The 25,258-nt window shown below is 43.0% G+C and overlaps 1 protein-coding gene and 1 long non-coding RNA gene across 4 annotated transcripts in view; one reads left to right on the top strand and one right to left on the bottom strand.

Moving 5' to 3' along the window:
- The window catches only part of MORC2 (MORC family CW-type zinc finger 2), a 46,953-nt gene extending 25,616 nt beyond the window's left edge, over nt 1-21,337 (bottom strand). The window contains exons 1-9 of one of the 3 annotated variants that reach the window (XM_064522350.1): nt 21,017-21,337; nt 15,375-15,428; nt 13,960-13,994; nt 13,343-13,411; nt 9,442-9,532; nt 7,690-7,798; nt 5,330-5,489; nt 5,136-5,247; nt 3,104-3,229 (exon numbers count right to left, since the gene is read on the bottom strand). In XM_064522350.1, coding sequence (XP_064378420.1) covers nt 3,104-3,229; nt 5,136-5,247; nt 5,330-5,489; nt 7,690-7,798; nt 9,442-9,532; nt 13,343-13,411; nt 13,960-13,994; nt 15,375-15,428; nt 21,017-21,084 — 824 coding nt within the window. In that variant the 5' untranslated portion in view covers nt 21,085-21,337. Of the gene's footprint in view, nt 1-3,103; nt 3,230-5,135; nt 5,248-5,329; nt 5,490-7,689; nt 7,799-9,437; nt 9,533-13,342; nt 13,412-13,959; nt 13,995-15,374; nt 15,429-21,016 lie in introns of those variants that run through there. The other 2 variants (XM_064522349.1, XM_026119080.2) reach the window with 2 other exon arrangements.
- LOC135330222 (uncharacterized) lies at nt 21,326-23,836 on the top strand. Its single transcript, XR_010392095.1, has 2 exons — nt 21,326-21,477; nt 21,849-23,836. It is a non-coding gene; the product is annotated as an uncharacterized LOC135330222 (long non-coding RNA).
- The last annotated feature ends 1,422 nt before the right edge of the window (nt 23,837-25,258 follow it).

The raw sequence follows: 25,258 nt of genomic DNA on the forward strand, positions 1-25,258 counted from the left end.
CATGTTCTTTTCCAGTGCCAAAGTCATCACAGCCAGGAAAGCCCACATTCAAGCGGTTTAGAAAAACGTATCTAGCAAATGAATATGTAAACAAGATACATCTTGTCTTGTTTATCTTGCCTGACAGACAAGAATACTGCATGATGTGATATCAAAACATATTCCCCCATCTTCAAGACATTCATTAAAACTGCCTTAGCATGCCCTCTTAAAGAGAAACTCTTGCATGTAGTTCAGTAAATCACAGCAACAGCCAAGGAAAGCAAAACAGCATACAGGACTGCTCCAGCCACCAACACCGCATGTCCGCGAGGACCTCTGACCATTCAATTATCTGTCTGAAAATAGCACACAGAAAGGCTGACATGCAAAACAGCCTGACTGCTTTCAGCTGCACCAGCTGCACTGCTAAAGTTCACACAGTTAGTGTGGAAGGAGACAGATGAAAGCAATCCTTCGAAAGGCAAAAGCAGCTTCCAGAGGGGGAGATATCTCAGCATCACACCTGTAAACTCTGGTGAACAATCTGGCACAAAATTAGCTTGCCCCTCATACCAGGAAGTTAAAGGTTCCAGAAAGGCAGCAAGGTACTAATGTCAGATCTAGAGAAGTCTCTCACTAATCTTTTTGTTAAGGACAGAAGAGAACCAGAGCTCAACTGAAAAGAGAAATCACTGCTTCCACAACCTGGATGGATGGTCTTCATTCCCACCTAACTGGGAGTGGCAGTTCCCACACAGGAGTACAACCCTAAGTGCGTTGTATTAACAGTTGCCTCTACTAACCACAGAAAAGTAGTTTCCAAAAAGAACAGATGGCAACAGGAAAGTAAGTGTCCTGTTCAAGAGACAAGCTGTAATCCCTGATTAGAACAGTGCAATGGTTGCCTAAAAGCACTATCCTGAATTTGCAGGAAAGATATTTAAACATTCTAAAGCCCACGACAGATCTCCATCCTTCAAGCTTCAACCTTCAATTCAACCTTCAATCAATGTCAGTTCAGGATGATAGTATTAAATGGTAGAGTACTCAAAACCCAGCAAATAGATGCAAATGGGGATGCAAGAGCTCTGGCTTCAACTCTAAAGGGAAGATCCAGGGCATAAGCAACCCTTCGTCTCAGGTTCAGAAAAATAACTAAAAGATCATGAATAGCTGCAAAAGAACAATACCTTTGTCCTCAGAATGGACTGATTTGCCATTTTCCCTGCACTAGGTCCTCAGAAAAGAGACACCCAATGGAGAATAATCTCTGTTCATGTATCTGAAGGTAAAAGACTGAGTCTTCACTAGCTGTCTATGGCACAAGGTGGACAACTACCAGAAGGGCCATACTGGTTCTCAGAATCAACAGTGAAGGTACCAGTGGCTTATCCCCATGACCATGCATCTTCTGGTATACACATCTTGCATGAAGAGTAGGAGATTGGAAGGAAACTGTCTGTACACTTTCCAGCAGAACCCCGTAGGGTTATGTTTGCCCCATGCCCCCCAAAGCCCTACACTGTGTTCCTCAGCGTTGTTCGCAGTCTTTGCTTCTGAGCTGCAGGAGTGGGAGTTTCAGGTGCTCTAGATGTAAATCACTTTATAGCTGTCCAACAGCAAGGTTGCTATTCTCCAGAAACAATGAAAAGCAGATCCAGAACTGGTGACAGGGACCCTGAACAACTGCTGTCTAAATTGCCTAAAAAGACAGTCTCTTTTCAACAGAAAACAGTTCTAAGATATAGGACAGAACCAAAACTCTTATACTCCTCCCCAGGTAGCTACTACTGACCGCTTTCAGAGAGAAGAAACTGAGACAGATGAACCTCTGGTGTGACCCAGTACATGTTATATTATCATGACAACGCAGGCAACAACAGGCAGTGATGAAGTCTTGTCTTCAAATCTCAGAAGCTGGTCTCTGCTGAGGTAAAAGCCTGTGCCCTCCTGCTTTGCTCTTCCTCTCTAATATTTTTTTTGGACTGTGGCATAGGATAAAGCAGCATGTGGCAGATGTGGCATTCACACATAGGTAAACTGCAGGCAGAAACTCAAGAGCACAAGAGATTCCCTACCCAGGAAATTGGTCCAGCATGATTTGCTCCTGATAAATCCTAATCTAACCACCTTCTACAATGAAATGACTGGCCAGGTCAACAAGGGGAGAGCTGTGGATGTAATCTCCCTTGCCTTCAGTAAGGCTTCTGATACTATTTTCCACATTCTCATCTAAGAAGCTGAAGTGGTATGAGCTTGGTAAACCATTATGTAAGCTGAAAATTGGCCAGGCTCAAAGGGTAGTGATTGGTGGCTTGACATTTGATTGTGCTCAGTAGCGAGTACCACCCTGCAGGCTGATACTGGGCCCGTACTGTTCAGTATGTCCAGTGCAGCCCAAAATGCTTGATTGAAAGAATCCCTAAAATATTCTACATTACTAGTAGTAGTCTATTAAGACAAATCATGTTAAGCTACCTAGAATGCAACCTATATGCTCCTAGGGACAGAAGAACGCTATTCCCTGAAACAGGCATCAATACACTTTCTCTTTCCCTCCCCCTCAACCTTATAACCTTTTTTAGTCCCTATTAAACCACCTGAGAGTACATCTCAGCTCACTTGCAAATTTTTTATGTTTAAGGGAATTTAAAAGGAAGAAGGAAAGAGTCCTTCCCAATCTCTATTTGAACCTAAATCAGCTACACACACAAAAAAATTTCAAAGCAAACTGTGTCAAAGTGCTCAATCTGTTTTCATTTCCATAATAATGCTAACATCAACCATATGAATTTCTCTGTCCTACGTAAAAAACAGTTATCCAACAGCATTGTGTGGATGTGGCATTTTGAACAACCAATATCTTCACTTCTGTGTTTGCTTTCAAAGGGAGGCAAATTCCACAGGTTACTGGTGTGATTTTCAAAAGCGTTAGATTTTCCATTATCTGCCCCCTTTCCCATAATGTCAACACCACTTCCCATTCTCCTGCCATCTGTTTCCGTAGCTTTAACAGGGGGTTACATAGTATTTTGCTCTCTAGGTGTATCCTAACACTTCTCTGCACAGAAACATTGAAGATTCTCACGTACATATGCAGACTTTTGGTCACAACACTTACCTTGGCTTGTACAGGCAGCACGAAAGTCTCTTGGTTTGTACTTTGTGTCCGTTTATGAAGATCCTCATCCTGGGATCAATGTAAAGCACAGCAGCATAGGCACGGAAGGAGCGACGCTCAGGCTTTCTGCAAGAAAGGAATGCTTACAGAAACCAGGCCGTTTGTTCAGCATTTCCTTTTAGGATTACCAGAAGACCTACTTTCCCAGTTGTGTCCACATAGCCCAGAAGTGATGACATCAGTTCATCCCTTGAGTAATCTCTCCTTAGAGACTTCATCTTTCTGTCTCCTTCAAGTCTGAATTCCCTTTCTCCTTTACTTCACATTTTTTTCCCTTCATTCCTCTCCAATTAAGAGGAGCCCTGATAAACTACTTTCACAACAGAGCCTCCTCCTCTACCCAAATCAAACCAATGAGCTTCTCCATTGACAAAACCTGCAAGATTCTCAGTGCCCGAGAACTGCTGCCCAGGTTCCAGCTGATCAACAGAAATACTCCCCATGGCCAAACACCTCCCATGCTGATTGTCACGGTCCTTGGACTTATTTTAGACACCTATGGCAGAATTCGCCTTGTTCAACTTTATATGTTACCATCTGAGATTTTAGCATGAGGCTCCCTTTAAAATCAGCAGAAGTAAGGGCACCATCTGAACAAAGGTAAGCAGCTACTACAAGATGCGCCAAAGTTACAACCTTCAGCAAGAGAGCTATGTAAAAGAAAAGGTCTTTATTTTAATCACCATGCAGGTAGATAGATTGAAGTGAAAGAAAAGCCACACTTACTTATGTCTTCCACAGACATTTTTAACTATTTTAAATACAGTGACAAAATATTTCTATGCACATATTACTGCAGCTTGAAAAGGATGTTTGGACACAGCTGGATAAAAAAAGCATACCTTACCAAATAGCATGTCCAATCTATAACCTGAACCACTTAGCACTAAACAAGTGCCAGCTTCCTAGTACACTCTCCTAACTGAAGGGTGAGGGTGTGCTCCAACAGAAATTACACACATCAAACACAGAAATAGTATCACAAGGTCAGGGGGAAGGAGCTCCTCCTAGTTGTCAGCGGTGATCATAAAAAGCTCACCAGCATGCCTTAAAGAAGCTGAGAAGCACATTTGATCCCCAGAGGTCCCCAAGGAATTTGTTGCACCTTTGCACTCAATAACATCAAGCCATTACATACAGAAATAGCTGGGTATATGGTGTTTGAAACTATTTCTGTAGGAAAGAAGCAATTTAAGGAAAGGACAGGAATCGCACAAAAAAAGGTAAATTTCTCTAAGTAGGCCAAATGGAGCTCTGGGATTTAATCAATCATTTGGTTGGTTTAGCCCAGTTTTTCCTTTTCTTTTCAGGCTGCAAGTGAACAAAGTTTCCAGAAGGCTCATATCAGAATTCTTCCCTGATGAGCTAAGTAAACACTCAGCCCTGCCTAAACAGAGTCCTCTGCTCCTCTGGCTCCACCCTGAGCACATCCTTTTCCCTCCTCTTAAGGAAAGCCCGGGAGCTATCCACATCCCCAAGAAGAGCTAATACACTCTCCACTGAACATAACACCTGTATTCGACAGCGCCATTCATTCACTGAGCTTGACCTACACCGCATCTCAAATTTTGTCAGTGGGCATTTAACCACAAAACAGAATATCAGTTTAAGGAAGAGACAGACCCATGACAGGCTGCCATTCTGGCACATACTACTTTGATGAGTCTAGAAAATTAGCTCTGCAGCTTAGGACTCCCCTCCCTCTGTTTTACAATAGCTAACGAAGGGTATTGAGTTTGCTGCTTTGACTAGGCTGAGACAAGCCAATACAGAAATTCCCAGCAAGAGCACAAGCATCATGTCCATGAGCTGTTTACAACTATGAATTCCAAAAAATAAAGAACTTCTAAATTCTCCAATTCACACCCAGAAAAAGCAGCTTCTAAAAAACATAAATGAACATGATCTACCCAGCAAACACTAAATGTAATTTGGTCAGAATCCCAACACCTGTAATATCAGCTACACTTACGTTCCCTCTGGGGGTGTTTCTGCCATCTGAATATCTCGGAGGTCAGAAGTCACATCCAGCTCTGGCTCTCCATTATCCATTAGTTTGAGGTTAAAGATGATCACCAGGGTGCCTGAGCAAGCAAGAAAGTTTATCAGGTGAACCCCATTCAACAGTCAGATCTCCTGCCCGTGAAAAGCACCATACGCACTTACCTTTTTCTCCATGGATCTTGTTAAACTGCTCCATCACTTCCTGTTCTGACTTGAAAGGGGAATACTTGTAAATTAGCTCAGTCTCAATAGCAAACTTCTCCATGTTGTCAGTCACAGGCTCTCGGCTCCACGCGTTCCAGGTGGGCAAGGGAACAATGACCTGCAGATCAGATTGTAACAAGAGCGATTTAGACTTGCCAGTTGAGTCAGCCACCTCTGTGGCTCATGTCTAAGTGAACATATTCCTTCAGATGGCCCCCTAGGTATTCCAAGTGTCTTTCCTAACTTTTCAGTGGATGGCATGTCTGTAAAATTCTCAAGGACCCTTCTTTTCCAACTTCTCAGTTACCCTTCTACAATATCTAGTCTTAGATAAACTGCAATTGTGTGCTATTGAGCCTAAACAGCGTCTAATCCCTTCAATAATTTGTCCTAAATGGAATTTGGTAATTCTCCACATCACCTTGGTCAACCAGGCACTCAGCTGCTTTAAGTCTGTCCAAGTCTGTGAAATTAAGCCAGTTTACACCAGCTAAAGCTGTGCTTCCCTCAGCTACAAGGAGTAGATTAATATCTTTAGTATCTTTCAAAGGCTTAAAAATGCTACTATAACTCTCATACAGGTGAGACAGGACAAACTGTGATGGAATTTGGACTTCTCCATATATTCAAATAAGGTCAATAAAGACAAGCTTCCTATTCCTTTATCGATAAAGCTAGTGTCATGATTCAGCTACGCAGCACAAAGATTTTTGGCTTTTTTTTTTTTTTTTTTTTTTTTTTTTTTTTTTTTAAAGTTTGGGTCTCCGTAGTTCATTCAGTCTTTTTCCTCAAGCTGAGCAGATGACTAATCATTGATTTTTTTTTTGGCACTAGAAACAAATCACAGGAACTGTACTCATCATTACCAACTCAATTCAGGTATGTTATGTGAACAACAGGCAGTAGATTTGCTCAGTCACCCTTGGTCAGTGAAACGCTTAATTACTGGAAATCCTTGAGTTCTCATGTCCGGCCTCTCCACCAGCGTGGCTCTTCAAAATATCAGGACAGAATTACGGCTGCACAATTTTCTCTTAAAAGGCCTTAAAGAGACTACAAAGTCACCAAGAACAAATGTAGACTAAAACTCTATATTAAACTTTATGAAGATGGTGTAGCTTAAACAGCTATGATGTTTACAAAGTAGTAAGACTGCAGAACGAAGCACAGAGGAAGACCGAGTAGCAGGAGAGCATTATCTATGTTGTTACTACCCCGCAGAGTATCACCTTAACAGAGAGAGGAAAGCAGAGATACATTTTGGTATTGCTTCAGTGCAGGAACTCCCAAATTAATCACTGTTGTGACCCTATTTGGCTGCTCACATACTCAACCACTTCTTTTTTCCCTTCTTGTAACAACTTTCATAATACTAGCAAAAAAACCCCAAACTTTGCTTCTTCAAACATCAACCTCTGTGCTTAACCTTCTCCTGAACTCATGTATCCTCCACTCATATTTGTCCTGATTTTGCTCTTTTTATAATTTGCATAGTTTTTTAATAAGGTTATTGGTATTTTCTGTAGTTTGGAACTGGGAAAAAAAAAATCAGAGAAAGAGTTATATACTGTAGTAGCTGAACAAGGAGAATGAATCCTCTACTTTAAAATCTAGGCTGAGCCAAAGTTTATGGCTCCAGGACCATTATGGGATCTACATCACTGTCCCAAACATGTTTCAGCCATTAGCTGGCCACTAATGCTTCTCCCTCAACAGTTCCTTTGTAGAGCTCTCGCCATCATCACAATAGGAAAATGCTTTTGTAAGACACTAATCCAGCATAAATTCAAGACTTAATTATTAACCATGCCTGCAAAATTCTCATGCTTTAGCACAAAAATACTTTCATGTTAAGAGTTTGGATACAGCACAACAATGTCTGAAAAGATGTGAAAGAACAGACACGTAGGGAATTTCTGACCTATGGGAAGTAACTTCAACCACCACCTTTGGTTCTCTAGAGAAACTCAAATTGAAACAATAAATTTAGATACATCTCAAAATCAAACTCGGTGGGAGAAGGAGAATACAAGAAGTCTTGACACGTCCTGAACTCCGGATGAGCAACATTAAGTGATTACAGCAAGCCCTACAAACTTGCAGTTAATTTAGATAGACCTTTCAAAGAGAACTAAAATCAAGAAGCAAAAATCTTTCAGGACTTTGTGTAACCCCTACAAGTGTATTGCCAAGAGAGAACTACACACGTAACACCACAGTTGAAATCAACATTGACACACTCTTCTCTGAGAGCTGAGAGAAGTTCAGATGAGGGAGCATTCACCATTTTCTTTCATTACAACAAAGTACATGCAAACCTCATCAATGCCTTCTTCCTCATGAAATGTCCGTGACAGGAAGAGGCAAGTCATTGTGTTGTCCTTCTTCGTGAACAGGATAAAATCCTTCCCAATCCGCATGGAACCCCTAGAGACAAATTTCAGACTATGTTACATCTGATACACAACACTACTTAGAAGGTGTTTTAGGTGTTTGTTTCTTTGACATACACTACAAAGACCGAGGTACTCATGGTTTCCTCACATTATGTTCAGTTACAAAACATTAAAACCAGATGAGACAGAAAAAGCAAGCATCATCTTGCCCCTAAACAACTTGTTCCTTACAGAAAGGCACCTAAATCCAGGCATTTTCATAAGATCAAGAGTTCTGTAAATTCATTTCCTAAAACATTTAACACTAGTCATAATGAAAAGATACAGAAGTATAAAGGCTCAAACTAGGAAGAAAGTTCAAAAGTATTAGGTTTTTTTTAAAATCTAAAAAAGACAACTATGGTGAGATGTGATAACAGCCTTCCAATATATGAGTACAAATACAAGCGCATAGAGAAAGTGAATATGCAGTTTATTTCACTGTACACAGAACGAATAGCAGCAGACTAATTTCACGGAGACAGAATTTATTTCCTAATGTCTAACTTCAAAGGCAAACTTTGACATTTCAGCTAGAGCAACTTAACAGCTAGTTGTCACTAAAAGGGACAGTTGCATCTTCCTCCCCAACTCTCCTATCCCCAATAGTGCCTTCCCCTTCTCCTCTGTTACCCTATCAGCCAAACTCCTCTGGTAACACCAGAGCTGATTCAAAACCCGTAACAGAAAAAAATTTACACTGCATCAAACAAAGGATGTGTTCTGCCAGTTTAGTTCTCTGCAGATTAGCTTAATTTGATACCAAACCTCACCTTTCACATATATTTGTTTCAGTCTACATTAGCTGGCTGTGCATAGCATGTCCCTTGCTCAAGATTAAGACTGGCCACAGATCTGTCCTGGAAGTGCATAGGTAGGATCTGTCCTGCACTGCAGCTGGACTGATATCTCACAATTGCATACTTTTTCCCCCCACATATCAACAGAACTCCACAGATTTCTCACAGTAGGATGAATACACATTATCAAGCCACAAAGCCACCAGCAGTATGAACCAGAAGAGCCAAGCCAGAACAGCCAACTGGACTCTGCCATGACAGCCTTCTACTAAAGGTTACCACAGCAAAGACCTCTCTTTTTCTTAGCTAGCCCCCACCAACCATTAAGATTTCCTTCCTGCTTCTGTTTCTCTGTCACTTAATCCCACCCCTCTTCTCATTCTTCTGGCCACAGTCCTCTTCTCCATACAATTCTCTGATATGGAAAAAGAAAAGGTTTAAGACTTGCACCAGAGAACTCTCCTAGTGAGAGGCTGCACCACACCATGCTCTACTATAGGCATATTAAGCTTTTTTCCTCCTCCTCTTTAATAATTTTTTCTGGCTCTGATGCCTAACCTCTGCAACACCTAAATATCATGGAAAAATACTGCTACAGGCTTTGGACAGACTTCTCTGCCACTGAAGAAATAAAGATGATGTTCATAAGTTCATGTCCATCAAAACACATTATCTAGCATCCCTTAACAGGCTAGTAACTCTTTCTATGTATTTTGATTTTATCTGCATGTGTTATTCTGGGGAAAAAAAAAAAAGTACCTCCAAGCAAAAATTACATTCACTATCTCAACTCAAACCTCCATAATTTCAGGAGGCTGGCTTTTGTTATACCTACGATTTCAAGCCATTCCCATACTGCCCAATCTGAGTCGACTCTGGCGATCGCTTGGCTGATTTACCAAACTGAATCACACTGGCAGCTTCACCTGGAGTGAAAGACAGGAAGTGAAAACAAAGTTTGCTGTAATATACATACACACACATCTTTTAGATTAACTTATTCAGGATTATGAGTAGCACAGAAAGAATATACTGTGGAAGAGGCTATAAGCCCAAGCCAAAGCCCCATCATGAAGCTCTATCATACAGCTCTGTAAAAACTACATTATTTAATGGCATCCATTATCAGAGGCTTTATACGGATGCCACCATGCTGACAAAAGGTGGTTTATGTTTTAGACTAGGCCAATGCCCTATCTGAAGTGCACAGAGATGTCTTTTTACAAAATATTTAAACAACACTACCTGTTGAGTCCACCACAATTATAAATGCGCTCATAAACCAAAATCAAAAACATTGCCTAGAACAACTGCAGTTCTGATTCCATTGCTAACGTGATAGCTCTGAAAATGCTAGCGTATAGCATAAGTCAGTACTATGAAAAAGGTCATGAATGCAGGATAGACAGACTACTTTTTCATCATGGAGTTGAACTGAGCACTACAGCTAATTAATGCGGTGGTAAAACAAAAGCTAATTTTACCAGCAGATTCCTGGAGTACTGATGGTTGTGTAGTTATGGGTATAAAGGCAGTACTCACTAGTACTGCAGCAAGTAAACAGAATATTTTATTAGCACAGGACAAAAAGAGAGGATGTGACAACTTTTCTGCTGAGGGGGTCTGCCATTTCTAGTTCAAGCCTTTCTATTGTTTAAAGGATAAAGCCTCTGTAATGTCATCCGTAAGACAATTCCCCTCCCTTCCCCCAAAAGATAGTAATCGTTTCACCGCAGAACATTACTGAGAGAAATGAAATGCAATTCCCAAGACAAGGGAACATGAAGTTCTTTAGCAGGAACACTCCTTCAAACAGGAAGGCTAACAACAATCCCAGCCCGCAAATGCACACACAAGCTGTGAACATCACTTACTATTCTAGTCCCACCAACTATTAGGAGGTTGAAACAGCAGACAAACTGAATTTAAGCATACAGGAGGCTTATTCAGGTTCACTAGTACAGACAACAAGCTTTTCCAATAACATGCACAGTTTAGTCGTAACACTTGCTCCAATAAGAAATCACTGAGTTGCACTTTAGAACGTCATTCTCTGCTCAAATGACATTCACATGGAAAGTCCCAAATTACAAGACAAAAACACAAGAGAACAGCTTTAAAAGCACCCAGCTATCTCAGTTCACTGTGTTTATAATGAAGGTCTATAACTAATTTGAAAAACAACTTTTGATTGGATGGGGACACTTCTTTCCCTGACCTAGTCTCTCAGGACTTCAGCCTATTATGGTATTTTCAACCCAACCAAAGAAAACGTTAGAAGGTTATCTCATATCTGGAGATCTAGATAAGTTTTTACTATTATTGTGTTATTTAAGTCTGGTCAGACAGGGGAATAGAGGATATTCTAAGAAGAGCCTATTACTGTTGTCCTTTAGCTAAAGAGACTTTGCTTGTTGTCCTTGTGAAAAGCTGTATCAACATCTATTTTAAAAAAGCATGAAGAAGCCTAAAAATGGAAAAGAGTAATTGTCCAAAACATTTCCTTTCTCTCAAAGGTGAACATATGGTTTATCACTCAACACTGGCAGTCCCGAACCAGCCTAAAAACATTCTTTATTGACAGAGGGACATGAACGACCTTTGCAAGAGGGGCCTACTGAAGAGTAAATGAATTTCGCTGCACCAGGCTACATCTGGGACAGACTTAATCTTTACCTACTCTCAAGAACCAACGTACAAATGAATTTTTTTCCAACTTTTTCGTACAAATGAATGTTTTTTCCCAGCTTTATCAAGTTAAAGCTCTAGAGGGAGTTTCACTTAATAAAAGTGAGTGGACTATTTTAGTCACGCTGTTTTGGTTTTATCGTGTCTCACAGTTACTAGACTTAAAAAACAAACTCCCTGGCAACAGAGAGTGGTTTGATGTGATCTATACCAAACAGACAAGAAAAGTAATTCAAAGGAATTCACTAAAGATGGCAGATTGATCTTCAAAGCTCAGGAAAAGGAATTGAGGGCTCAGATAAAAAAAAAAAGGAGGCATTCCTAAGAAGAAACATCAAACAGCTAGGGAGGAAGAGCTGGTGGATAGAGCCGTTTGTCTCCCGACTGTCAGTCCTGGGGAACACCTTCACTCTTTGTGAAGAACCCTCTATTTCCGAGTTCTCTAGTTGAGAGTACATCAAAGAAGGTATCAATCTGAGCATGAAAAATTGTCCTTTGCTGCACTCTCCTTGCCTTCTCCATAGGTTTATCTATTAGATTTGCATGAGAGGGGCCATTTGCAGTAGAATTAATGACAACATCCTCAAAAAGATCTCAGAGCCAAAATATCTTACCACAAAGAAATTAGGGGAAGTTAGGCTGGGGAAAACCAGCCTAAACCAAGATCATGACAGGTCCAGCTTCCCTTGGGACAGGGGAAAAGGGGGAGAAACTCTGAAATCTTTGGTGCTGTAACAGATGCAGAAACGAACCAGTTATCTCAGGGGCAAATGAATGAACAGAGCTAGTTACTGACAGATCAACACGACAGCATGTACGCGTTCTTAAAAATGTGCTAGAATCCCAATAATATTTAAACAGTTGTTCTTCACTGTAGCAAGCCTTGGGACAGACAACATTTAAAGAAATAGAGGAGCTAATAAAAGTAACCAAGACTTTAGTACTTAATTAGCTGCATTCACCAAAATGAAAAGCACTTTTAAGCTTCCAACCTTCAAGATATAGTTTAAGGACAAAGGATTGGGATAAAATGCAAGTTAAAGACTTATTTGCTTGAAGAATACAATTACAGATCACTTTCTAAATCAGTTATTAAATATCTTCAAACTACAATTGGCTTTTGAGTCCTTAAACTTATGCAGTACCTTAAGAGCCCAAGCCCAAGTCTCAAGCCTAAGTATCCTCAACAGGGACCATTCACAATACGGGAAACAGCAACCTAAGATGCGTGGCAGGAGATCTCTACTGTGTGGTTTTCTATCTGACTCATTTACTCCCCTATGAAAACGCCAAACTTTTGGACCGGCACTGTGATTCTAACATTCCACTGTGGGATGCTAAGCTTTCTCAAAAAAAAAAATCTGTACTGTGACATTACTGAATCTCAGATCTTCTGAAAGCTTATGACTCTGTACTATAAAGACAGAAAGACTGCAGCCTGCGTACAAATGTATTTTGAACTTCAGGTCAAACAACCATTAAGACAGTCAATGCATCAAGTTCTAACAGTAATTCTGATGTGAGCAATTTGACACACATGCCTAATTTTTAGAAATGCTCAAACTTTCACTTATTTTAGTTGAGAAGCTGACATTCAGTCTGACAATCAGGGGCTATCAGGCAGAGCACTCAAATTTGGCCTATTGCTTCTCTGTACCCCTTCCTGCTTTTATAAGTTGCCAGACAAAATCAAGAAGTCCAGCATGGAAAAAGACCAATGAGACTGAACAGCAACAAGGCAAGATAAGATGCATAATCTGTTCATGAAAGGGGTTCATGTTATTTGAATAGTTAGAGCCCACAGAGCCCAGGCTGACTCAACTCTATAATGCAGCAAAATATTTTTTTGGGGCCAGATTAGTTTTCTGTGACAGAGGAGATCATTAGTTTTATATATGATCAGGCCTAAAAGAGCCAGTGCAAAGGGACAGGAACATGTATCCCTGCTTGGAACTTCCCCTTTTCAACTGAACCAAGTTATCAATTCAGCTTAAGCCATAACATGACACTTCAGCTTGAAAATGCAAACGTAACGCTCTGTCACTTACTTGAATCCATTCCTGTTCCATCATCTAGAAAACACAGCATGAATCCACCTCGCAGATCCTCTCGTTGTTCTGCAAGAGAAGAGCTAGTCAATACTCCCACGTACAAAAGCTAAGAATTCCATAAAACGGGATCAAATTAAACAGTTCTCATAACTGGAGTAGCACAATAAACAGGACTCTTCCAAACCTAATACAGCTAAGCTCCAATAGCCAACCGTTTTACTCAAATCATCCATGAACAATAAAAAGGGCATTAGATTTTTATTACAGAATGACTAAGAATTTCTCCTGCACTTTAACTTGTAAATATATGCCTCAAAGCGTGTTGTAAAATCATGCTTCTTTAACCCCTGGTATAAACAACCCTTCACTTTGGTGTTCACTTGGCCTCAACTTAAGACTGATGTAAGTACTATGTGACTCTCTAATATTGTGCCCGAGGTATTCACAAAAGCATTACTTTTTGAAGGCCAGACACTGGAGCACAGGACAAATAGTAATGGACATAAATGCCAGTAGTCTTATTCTACTGGGTGCAAACACACATTTTGCAGCCTAAATCTGAGTAACTACTGACTTAACTGCTGACTTGTAAGGAAGCAGCAAGAGTGACTTACCAGTATAAATATCTATTCTTGTGGCATCCGCATCTCTACAAATAAAAACATAGTCAGCATTTAAATGTCAAATAAAAATGAAGCCAAAAGCCAGGCACATGTAAGTAATAATTTCAAAAAGGAACTGACTGCACATATCAAATTCCACAAAGGTCCTGCCAGTCAGCACTAACAGACAAGTTAAAAGACAGCACATTGTTCTAATTTTTGTCTAGTTGAAACCTAACTCCATCATAAAACATTGCTGTTGCGCACACAATTAACACTAGTTACAGTGAATATCACTGGCATTTTAACAAAAGTTATACTGAGAAAAAAATTATCAAAAAAGCACGCATTTACTGACCTTCCTCCTGTAAGAAGCAAAGATTACCTACATTTTTTTCCATCAAGCTCAGTCTGAAAAGTTTAGAAGCTCCTGCATAAAACCCCATCTGAATACATTTGAGATTGTTAAAGTAAACTGAGCCATTATGAGATCATTTAAACAAAGGCCTTCATACACTTTGCATCCTCCTCTGTTTGAAAAGGCAGCCCATACAGCACTAGATCAAGTTAATCCCTTTCCTCAAACCCAACTTTTTTAGTACAATAGAGACCAACACATATCCTTGGTTTGCTGCTCTGAAGGGTTCAGTTCTATTCTAGCAAAGCACCACTTCCATGATGAGCATTGGCCTTGACTCCAGACTGGTTTGTTTAGAAGCGTTTTATTTAAATACCCACCCAGATAACTTTGGTTCTTTCTGGCTCCTTTATCATTATTACTTGACGGAAAATTATCCCAAGATATTTCCATAACATCAAACCAGAGTATTTTTTGAAGTTCAAGGGATAAATATGCAAGATTTGAGATGTAGCTATAACCTGAATTCTGGAATGCAATGTTAGAAATGTGGCATAAAATCTGTGATTTCCAAGCGTGACCTCTTGGGTGGCACCATTGCTCTACCTATTCTTCCTCTGATTTTCAACACCCTGTTTCCGATTTTCTTCTTTTCATCCCATCACCATCCTTGATACTAAGAGTCAAGGTTATGTAAGTATCTTCTGTTCCCAACTCCAGTAATTACTATTTTACCAAAACCTTTAAACAAAAAGAAGTAAAAACTAGACTTTCACTTTATCCTTAAATCCATGTTGTATTTTCTAACCATTCCTCCTCCAACCTGAATTATTCTAGGATTTGTTCAAACTCAAGTTGACACAAATCTATCTTTTTTAGGAGGCAGGTCTGGGTATTGGAAGAGGATCAATTGAAACATTCATACTCAACTACAATGAATTTTTTTATTTTATGTTTTTCTTAAAGCTTACTAGAAGTGAAAATTGCTCAATAATCTCCCCAAAAGACAGACTTCTTCTGGACACTGCAACTGAAATTACCTTGGAAATAAGCACTCTCAGAGACATACCTGGCATTATCTACAAGTTCAGCAAGGGCACCAAACAAGAACTCATGAGTAGTTCTGAAATGAAACACACAAATAGCAAAGTTACCTCGACACTGAAAGAGAGACACCTTTAAATAAACAATAATCTCAAATGCATTTTAAACAAATCGAATTATATATCTGTAACACCATGGCCAACCACTGACACAAGGCTACAAATGAGTATTTTGCTATCCACCAGAAGCAGACCCTCAGCAGAGAGGCTGCCCAGTGCACAGTCAGGTTTGACAACCTGCTACTCTCTGCGGACTGGGAAACAGCCTGTGGTAAGCAAGAGCCTCATTAACAGGCATTAAGAAAATTATTGACTAGAAGCCTGTGAACCACTCAACAATTCATATAAACCCATAATTACTCATCATATTGCTGCGTCTCTTACTGACAACTAAACGCTGCATATGTGTAAAACATGCACAGATGAGGATTACACGCAAGGTCCATCTCTCCGGAGCATATATTCACATTACAAAAGCTATTCCTGAAATTTCCCGAAGCTGGGAGACATCCCCAGTAGCTGCACACATTCTTAATCCACAGAAGGATAATCTTCTGTTACAACTGTATCACATCACCTTCCAAACTCAAGGCTACATTCACTGATCCACGCTTACCACACTCAAAAACTACGGTGAGTTTCCACCCTCTTAAATGTTATCTTTTACAAGCAGCACTCACCAAAAAGCCATTAGTTACATGCCTTAATCTTGAAAGGAGATACATGGTACGGAAGTCTAAAAGAGCTAATAAAATGATTTAATATGCTGTCCTCCAACATCAATGCAACACCTCTATCTTACATCCAACTTATTGGCATAGATTCAAAATCTCACCATTATTTCAAATGCAGAAGGACCATATCCATCCCCACACGGACTGCAGCTACGGGATCTGGGGAAATGGCTGTTGTCACCCAATTCAGTAAATTGATCAACTGGGAATTTTTAGGGAATTTGCTGCTCCTCCAGGACACTTGAGCAAGAGACTCAATGCTCAGAAGTTGTTGTTTTATCTACCTGCTTCAGCTGGCGTGAAACCTCTTCACATAAAACCTGCTTCTATTACTACACACAAAAGGGCCAATACTTGACTAAATAGAAGGTCATTCCATTTAGACTTTCAGCTTTAGAAGAACAGATACAAAGGTACTTCCCATATGTAAAACATATGGCTGTCCACGATGCCAGTAACTACCAAAAGAACTTTCATATCCATCTTCAACATCATGAACCCTAACTCATGTATGTAGCTCTCAGCTGAAATGAAACAAGTCGACTTTCAAAGTTATCACTGTAATTATGAGCATAGAGCTTTCCATCTCTGTAAGCCTCCACTTGTCGACACAGCAGAGAGAAAAGACTGAGGGCAGATGGTGTTTTGAAGACTATCTTCCTAATCAGAAGAGTCAGAAAAGCTTTCACAGAAGCTCAGAACTGGTATTCTTTCATTTGTGCACAACATCCTGGGCACAGATCTCAAGTACTCCCTCTAGTTCAGGAGCACCTATTCAACTCCATAATTCAACACCCCAGAAGTTTATTTAGAAAGTAATCCATGCCAGAGAAAGCTGCAAGCATAAAGATGTTTCAGCACTAGTAACTGTGCTTCATTAGCAACTTTTGCTCTACAATTTAAAGAATGCTTCAAGTTAAGGAAAAGATGCAAATAAGATATGAATAGGAATGTCTACAGAAAGATACTGGAACAAAACAAAGTTATTTCTACAGAGCATGGCACCATCCTCAGCTTGAACAGCTACCAAAATGGGAATCTCTTGTGCTGACATAGGCAAAGTAACACCTTGCTAAAGGCAAGTGAAATCAAGTCCAGCTATTTACCACTGCTAGATTTAAATACACCACAAATACATTGCATAAAATATATTAGCCTCAACACCTAACCTAAAATGTCCCAAATTATCTAGTCAACATCAAACTAGAAGTCGCATAAAGTGGCTGGCCTGATTTAATCTGTTCAACCAACTAAAGCAAAAACCATGATCTCACCTTACTATCTCTCAGAAATACCTGAAACACTTACTATGTATCATGATCAGCCAGTGACAACCCCTCCCCTCAACCCCTCCCTCTGAAAAATGCTTGGGATTATTTTACATGCAAGGTAACTTTCAAAAGCACGAGCTAAGCTGTTGGCAAAATGGAGTCCACCAGAGCTTGCACATAACCTGAAAACCCTTAAATGTGAGCTACGCTGGCATCAGAGGTAATATTAACCTCAAGCAGTCCAGAGCACTTGAAATATAACCGTTACTGATTATATGACTGCTGGAATGAAACATGAGGGGGGAAAAAGAAAAGAGCATTATTCAAATCTGTAGTCTCAGTGACAGCTCATCTTGGCATAGATAGATTGGCCTGGGAGCCTTCTCCTTTTTTTCTTTTTTAATCTTTCATTCAAGACAGCTCTATGCAGGAGTCCAAACTCGACAAGGAACAAGAGAAAATGGAAGTCTAACGCTGCCAATGTATTTATTCGAGTTCTGGTTGTGAGAGGTCAAGTCAGATGACTCCAGAGAACATGACCGATTTCAAACATCTCTACAATCCACTGAGAGTAATGTCCTTCCCCTCCCCACAAAAAGCTTATTTTGTGAGCAGTCCTTAGAGGTTCACCCTCTGTCTGAACCCCGTCAGACTCCTAATCCTACATAGTCAGACAAGTACCTAATTACTAATGAAAGACGTAAGACTTTATTTTTGTTCTAAAGGAGGCCACATCTGGGAAAATACTTAAGCTGGGAGTTTGGCATCCACGTCAGAAATAAGAGCTCTTCTCTCCTAATTGTACTTTAACTTTTCAGGCCAGAACAGAAAACATCCACAGAAGAAACGGGAGAGCTTGGGCCAGCGTTTGGGGGTCAGAAGTTAATTATCATCATTATTTCTCAAGGTCACTCTTCAGTTACTTTGAAGTCTTTCCATTTAAGTGAACTTCTTCCACTCCAGGTGTGCTTATCAGGACAATTTCGACTGCAGAAAGAACCTTAAGTTCAATCAAGAGTTAACTCCTCCCTGTGCACTGCTGTTAGAAGACAATTTCAGGTGTTCATGTTTTAATATGCTCCTTCAATTATGCATTAAAAATACTCAAAATACAAAAAGTGTCAGTTGGGCCCAGGCACATTGCTTGTACTAATCTCAGTGAATAGCTTCAAAAGTGTTTTAAAGTAGCAGCATTTAATTTTTAAGGAAGACCACCAACCTATGTGCAGGTAGGCAGCTTTGAGAAGCCACCATAAAAAAAAAAAAAAATGCACTGATAGTTTTCATGTGCTTATGCATGGATATTTTCACTATAAGATCTAAAAGGACTTTCACAGCTCAACTATTCAAGTCTCAGAAAAGCACTTGCAAGAATATCAGTGATATTAAAAAAAAAAAAAAATAACTGAAGTAATTTAAGCATACACTTTGAAGTTTGCCATCAGGCATGGGAGCATTAAGAAGCTATTCTAAAGATCAGCTGCAAGTCCCGAAGATAAGGGACCACATAAACTGACTTCTGAAAAGTACTTTGGATTTTAGTCAGTGTTGACTACACTAAAACTTTTCTTTGCTTTGAGAAAGCCTAAAAATGGAGCAAAAATAAATCAGGGCTTCATTCCACAGCTCAACAGCTAGATGACTGATGGTTAACTACAACTTAAAGAACTTCAACTCCGCGACTGCAACAACGCCTTTATTATTGAAGTGAAATTTGACTGAGATGGTACTGTTTTCTTCAGCATACCACTGCAAGAGAACATAGTCTGAAAAAACAAGCATCTCCATTATCAGAAATCCTGTGGGGTGGTTGTTTTTCTACCTGTCACACAAACTTTTTAAAAGTATCTCCACTGTTTCCATTCCTTTCCATGGTTGTTGTTCTTAGGGAAGCTTATGTACTGCTCCCTGTAATCTCAAAAAGCTCTTCACTTATGGTGGATCAAAAGCCCAGGCACTGGCTTATCCATATGCTATTAGCCTACAACTCTTCCCAACAAACTCATAATGCAGTTATGCTTTGCTAAATCCACAGCATAAGATGACTAGAAAATATGGTGGCAGCATAGAGTAACTTTAACACTTTAGGGAAACAACTACTGTAGTCACAAAGTGTATGACAGATTTTTTTCACAGCAGTCTTTAATTATCTTCTTATGCTTCTTATATTATCTTCTTGGCCAGAATTCCAGTGGTCTGCAGACACATATAAGCTTTCGACAGTTGTGCCATACAGTTGTTTTTTCAATCTGTAAGAGTGTTTGCTTTGCACATCTGGACAGAAACATTTTCGCAAGCTAGTGACAGCAACTCAGTATTGCCTATTGTCTTCAGACACCATCCTGCTGACTGCGCATGCAACTGCTGCGGGCCAAACCAGAGACTGAAGCCACAGGATAACAGATCCGTGGGTGACACCAGGCTGTTATTATCTTTCTTCTCTTGTGTAAAAACTTGGCTTTCCTTATGGTGGAAAGAAACTAAGCATAATGCTCTTGACACAAGTAACAATGAGACTTGGCAGACTAGCTGCTCTTGCAGCCGTACTTTGCACTGCCAACAAAAACACCGTCAGATCTAGTTTGAAATTAAGTTGTACGCTGCCGTCTGAGGTCTTTAGGCTGCTGCAGACCACTGAGGTCCCTCATTCTAAGCTTGCCTTCGTACATAAGGAAATGTGTGTGAAGAAAAATAAGCCAGTGTTTTTTTCTTCTTCTATCCATGATAAAAGTAAGAGTGAATTCTTCTACAAACTGTTAAAGAGAATCTCATGCCAGTCACTGGTCCCCAGTTGACGAAAACGAAGAAACATCAAACGTGGTTCATGCTGTTCCTTCAACGCACTGCTCTGTAGGAACAGGCTCCTCTTCAAAGCTCTTTTGTGTGTGGCACACACAAAGGCCGTTTGTGCTAGGCAGGTCTCAGGTGGGTGTTTAGCTCGGCTAAGCAGCGCTTCCCGGTGGCACTTCCCATCGCGCAGGCAGGTATTTTGAAGCAACCCTGTCTAAAGCAGCCGAAGCTTCATCTCTTCGGAGGGTATCTCGTTTCGAGGGATTCTAGCATCCCGCAACAGCAGCGGCGGCTCCTAGAAGCCGGTCGGCAGACAACTGCAGCGCTCCTGCTCGAGGGGCGCCTGCACAGAGCGCTGGGGCACGAACGAAACGGGAAGCCGTGGAGGGCAACGGCCGCCGCCGCCGGCCAGCGCGAGGGGCCTCCGAGGGGAGGCGCCGCCGAAGCCTGGCGCAGACCAACGGCCGCGGCCCCTCCCCCGCCCCCGCGGCGCCTGCGAGACCGGCCTCGCCGCCCTGCTCCGGCCACGGCAGCGCCGCCCAGCGGCCGGCGCAGGCCATCTGCAGGCGACGGCGGCTCCGCGCCCGGGCCGCGCGGCCCCGCTGCCCCATACTCACCTGCCGGCGGCAGCGCGGCCCGGCCCGGCCCGGCCCTGCCCCGCGGCGCCTCGCCTCGCCGGGCGCGGCCCTGCGCGGCGGGAGGCGGCAGCGCAGGCCGCGGCGGCGCCGCCGCCCCCCGCCGTGGACGCGCCCGGCGCCGGCGCGGCGCCCGGCGCCGGCGCGGCCCCGCGGCGCGGCCCGGCCCGGTACTCACGAGTTCGTGTGCAGGTACTCGAAGGTGAGCTGCGCCCGGTTCAGGCTGCTGTAATTAGCAAAGGCCATGGCGGCGGCGGCGGCCGCGCTCCGCGTGTGCCCGCGGCCCGTCCCCGGGCGCCCCCGAGAGCTCCCCGCCCTCCCCCGCGCCCCTGCCCCCCGGCAGCCGGTCACGGTCGCCGCCCCCGCCGGGCGGCCAGCGCCATGCGCCGCGCCCCGCCGGGCCCGCGGCTGCCGGCGGCGCCCCCACCCCTGCCGGGCCCCGCTTTGTCTGCGCCGCGCTCGCGCGCCCCGCCGCCCCCACCCGCCGGCCGCCCCCGCCTCTCGGGGCGGGGCCTGCGCGCTCGCCGCCCATTGGCCAGGCCGCGGCGCGTGACGACGGAGCCATGGCGGGGGCCGGCGCGGCCTCAGCGCGCCGCGTGACGGGCGTGCTCGGCGGGCGAGGGGCGCGCGCGGCGGCGGGTGAGTGCGGCGGCGGCGCGCGCAGCCCCCTCCCCCCTCCCCTCTCCGAGGCGCGGGCGGGGGCGGGGCCTGCGGCGGCGGCGCCCGAACCATCGGCCTGGCGCGGGGGGGAAGCGCGCACCGCCCCGCGGGGAGGGGAGGCCCGGTCCGGTCTGACCTCTCCGCTGCCGCGCTCGGGTGGCGCTAGCGGGCCTGACCGGCCCGCGAGCAGCGTTCACGGGGCAACGCAGCAACGCAGCATGGCGGCGTCTCGCCCGCTCGCGAAGACAGCCGTGGCGAATCGAGCTCGTCGGGTTTTAAGCCGATGATAAATCTTGGGCGCAAACATCAGCACCAGCCAAGAGGCTTCTCCTTCGCTTGTCACCCCGCAGCGTTGGCGTGACCGCGACGCCTGGCATGGGGCCCGAACGCAGCGCGAGGGCAGCGGAGCGAGCCCCAAGGAGGCCGCGTCTGCCCAGCCTCGTGGGCTGTGCGCAGGGGCTGAGGCAGTGATCCCTCGAGCACAGCTACGCAGTTGAATGAAGTCATTCTGCAGCCGAAATCCAGTCTGGAGACTATCAGCTTCTGGCCTACAACATACTTGTGTTTAGACTTCAACTGCTGTTCAGTTTTCCTGCAGCTGGCAGCTCCTATTGTTGATGAAGGCTCTGTGAAATCGTTAAGGAAAAGCTGATGAATGTGTTCGTATTTGCTAAAATAGATTAACAGAGAGGATATGCAAAGTCATAAACACTCTTATCTGAATTCTGTGCCTTTGATTCATCTTGAATTCCAAAGTGATTGAGCAGAGTTGGGCTGTCTTCCGTGCGTGCTGTGTAAATCTTGTCCCCCTCTGAACCACAGGCAGGATACTGCAATCCCAAAGGCCAGAATTATTTTGCTAATACTTGAATTGCCCATTGGAAAATCACATCAGATTCTCCTTCTGAAATGGACTTTAAAACAGGATGGCTGCTTTTCCAGTGTCTCGGATAATAAGAATTGGCGCTAAAGATCCAACATTTGAAGGAATTCAGTCTGTGCAGAACCTGAGGTGCCATCAATAGCAGTTTCCTATGCTCCTGTTCAGTGAGTGGTTCTTTGCAGCCATCCTACATGAGCAGATAGAATGTGTCTAGCTTGTTCTGTTACTTTGTCTCTTGCACAGATGTGGTATAAAACGAAATATCATAGGCGATAGAATCACTCTGGAGAGGCTCTTGTTGCGGTGGAGGACAACGGAGTTTGCTATAGTGCATATAACCATCATGATAAGTGACTTACAGAATGGTGAACTTGTCCAGCCTGTATGTTTATGGTGCCTGAGGCAACCCTTGCTGCTCTTCTTTAACCTGTGGCTGAGTTTCTTACATAGAGCTGGGTTTGGACATCTTGATCTATATAGTATGCAACTCCCTCAATAAAGCATAAGGTATGCTTCTTTAAATAGAGCCTGCCTGTCGTACTTGCTCGTAGAAGGGAGCTGCATTATTCATCAAATCATTCTGCCTTTTCCAGAGCATGACTTGAATCTCAGCATCTGTTCAAATACAAGCCATGAAGTCAAGAATTTAGGAAGAGCAAGTGTTTTTCCCCTTAGTTCTTTATAGCAAGGAATTCTACCATATGTGGCCTGAGGTAGACCTGTTCATTTTATTCATAGGTGTGTTTACCCAGCTGTTCCATCATTCACATCAGGTAGCAGAGCAATTTGTTGACTAATTCAAATGAAAGATGGTGTGAAACCTCCCTTCGTGGCAGCATTGTCTTTTTCTCCTGTGTTGAGAGATCTAGTCTCTGTGTGTCTTTTCCCTGGAACAGTCTGACTTAGTGAGCAGTCAGTGAACCAGTCCATATGAGACATGCTGACCAAAATATTCAAACATGAGTACCTCACTATGTGTCAAAGCACTCAAAGAAAAATCCAAAGCCCTTTTCCATAGTGCCAAATGTCAGCCTCTTGCTTATCTCCTGGAAAAGTCACACCACTGATTTAAATGTGTGATTTTGTTCACCTAGTTTGGAAAATACCAGTTTAGGTATTATTGTCAGTGAGACACTGGCTATCAGAAATGAGTTTGTAAATAGAGATAGTTGGCAGAAGAATGGAAAGGGGAGGAATAGACAAGAGCAGGAGACATCCTGAAGTGAGAAATAGGAAGCATTCAGCAGAACTGTCAGACCGTGAGGACCCTCCAGTACAATACCTGTCAGGCTCCCCCATCCTGAGTTTGAGGCTTCCCTCTTTCCAAGTTGTGATCACTGGAAATACTCAGTGGCCTTTACCAAAATGAAAAGGTACATGAGCTTCTTAACAAAGCGACTAATTAGTGGAATTTCTTTTGTTCATGAGTAAATAAAGGTATTTTTCGCTATCTCATTATTTGAAATGGGTGGACTATGTAACCTGTGGTTTTTCATTTGATTTAAAGTGTCATTTAAAATCACCCTGACAGACATGCCTAATATAGACAGTTCAAGTGATTTCAATTTGGCAGACTTATAAGCAACTGAAAGCATGATCATGTAGTGAAAAGTTCAGTGACACCTCAAGTGTTAGTTACACTGAGAAATAGCATCCAACTAGACCGAGCTGTGCTGCGAGTGAAGAGTTGACCAGCCATATGACCTCATCTGAAACAGAATATGTCTGGGGAGGCTCCACAGGTTCTTCTCATTAAAACATCTCTCAGTGATGACTGTCAGTAGATAACTACCATTTTGTGTGCTGTGAATATTGCAATGTGTGAAATGTCTTTTGTCACCTCTGAAGGCATTCATCCCCCCTAACTTTAGATGCAGACAGACAAGGTTTGGCAAGATCTATCCTACTGCTATTGTTGTCGTAGCTTGAAATCAAGCTAAGATGTACTTTGGAATCCCAGACTGTCCTCCGTTGTATGAAGTTGACATCACCGAAGACACGAAGTGGGCTCAGCTGCATTGGTGGGAGAGAGGACTGAAGGACTTGTATGGAGACACAGCACCTTCTCTGGTGTGTGACCATGTGAAGGTTAATGGGAAGCCAGAGAGTATGATGAGAATTACAAGCATGAAGCGAGAGGTGGTGTGAAACACAAGAACACCATGCCAGCATGCAGAATGTAGCACCAGGAGAGAAAGGAAAACAAAGCTGTGGGGCATGGCTTTTTTTTTCTCCAGCAACTCCACCCTGAACTTATTTGTTCTTGTTGCTCAGATCTTTCCTCCAGACACAGTTACTGTCATTAAGAGAAAGCAGTCATGGGTTAGGAAAGGTTTTGCCAACACAGCTGGATCTCCCATGTGGTAGTGTGACCTCAGCAGCCCTGTAATCCCATCAGTGTCTAATTTGCAAGAAGTATGGAGGTGTCACCATGCTTGTTCAATACATCAAAATAAGCGCAGATGCTGCAGCAGCCAGGACAGCGGTTGAAATGTGTAGGAGTATACCAGCATTAATGACATTTCTGTGAAGGTGCAGGCAGATGGCCAGCCCTGGCCTGAGGGTATAGTGGGGGGGTAACAGTGTGAGAAACTGCCAGAGGAGCATACAATGGAGATGCAAAGGTAGCTGGCCAACCCTGACCTGGGGCTAACCTAATAAAGGGAGAAGCAAGCAGACAAAAGGGGTGAGAGGAGAGTGTCAGACCTCCCTTGGATGGAGAGTGCCTGAGGGTAGTGAGAGCTGGTGCTGCCTTACTGGTATTGCTGACCAAAGGCTGCAAGTACTGAGAAAGACTGTAAAATCTGCAAAACTTGGGCCTATGAGGAAAGAGAAAAACAGGAGTGGGTTGTTTAAATGGGAGGAATAGAAGGAAGT

Source organism: Dromaius novaehollandiae, chromosome 17 (genome assembly GCF_036370855.1).
Source record: "Dromaius novaehollandiae isolate bDroNov1 chromosome 17, bDroNov1.hap1, whole genome shotgun sequence".
Taxonomy (NCBI): domain Eukaryota; kingdom Metazoa; phylum Chordata; class Aves; order Casuariiformes; family Dromaiidae; genus Dromaius; species Dromaius novaehollandiae.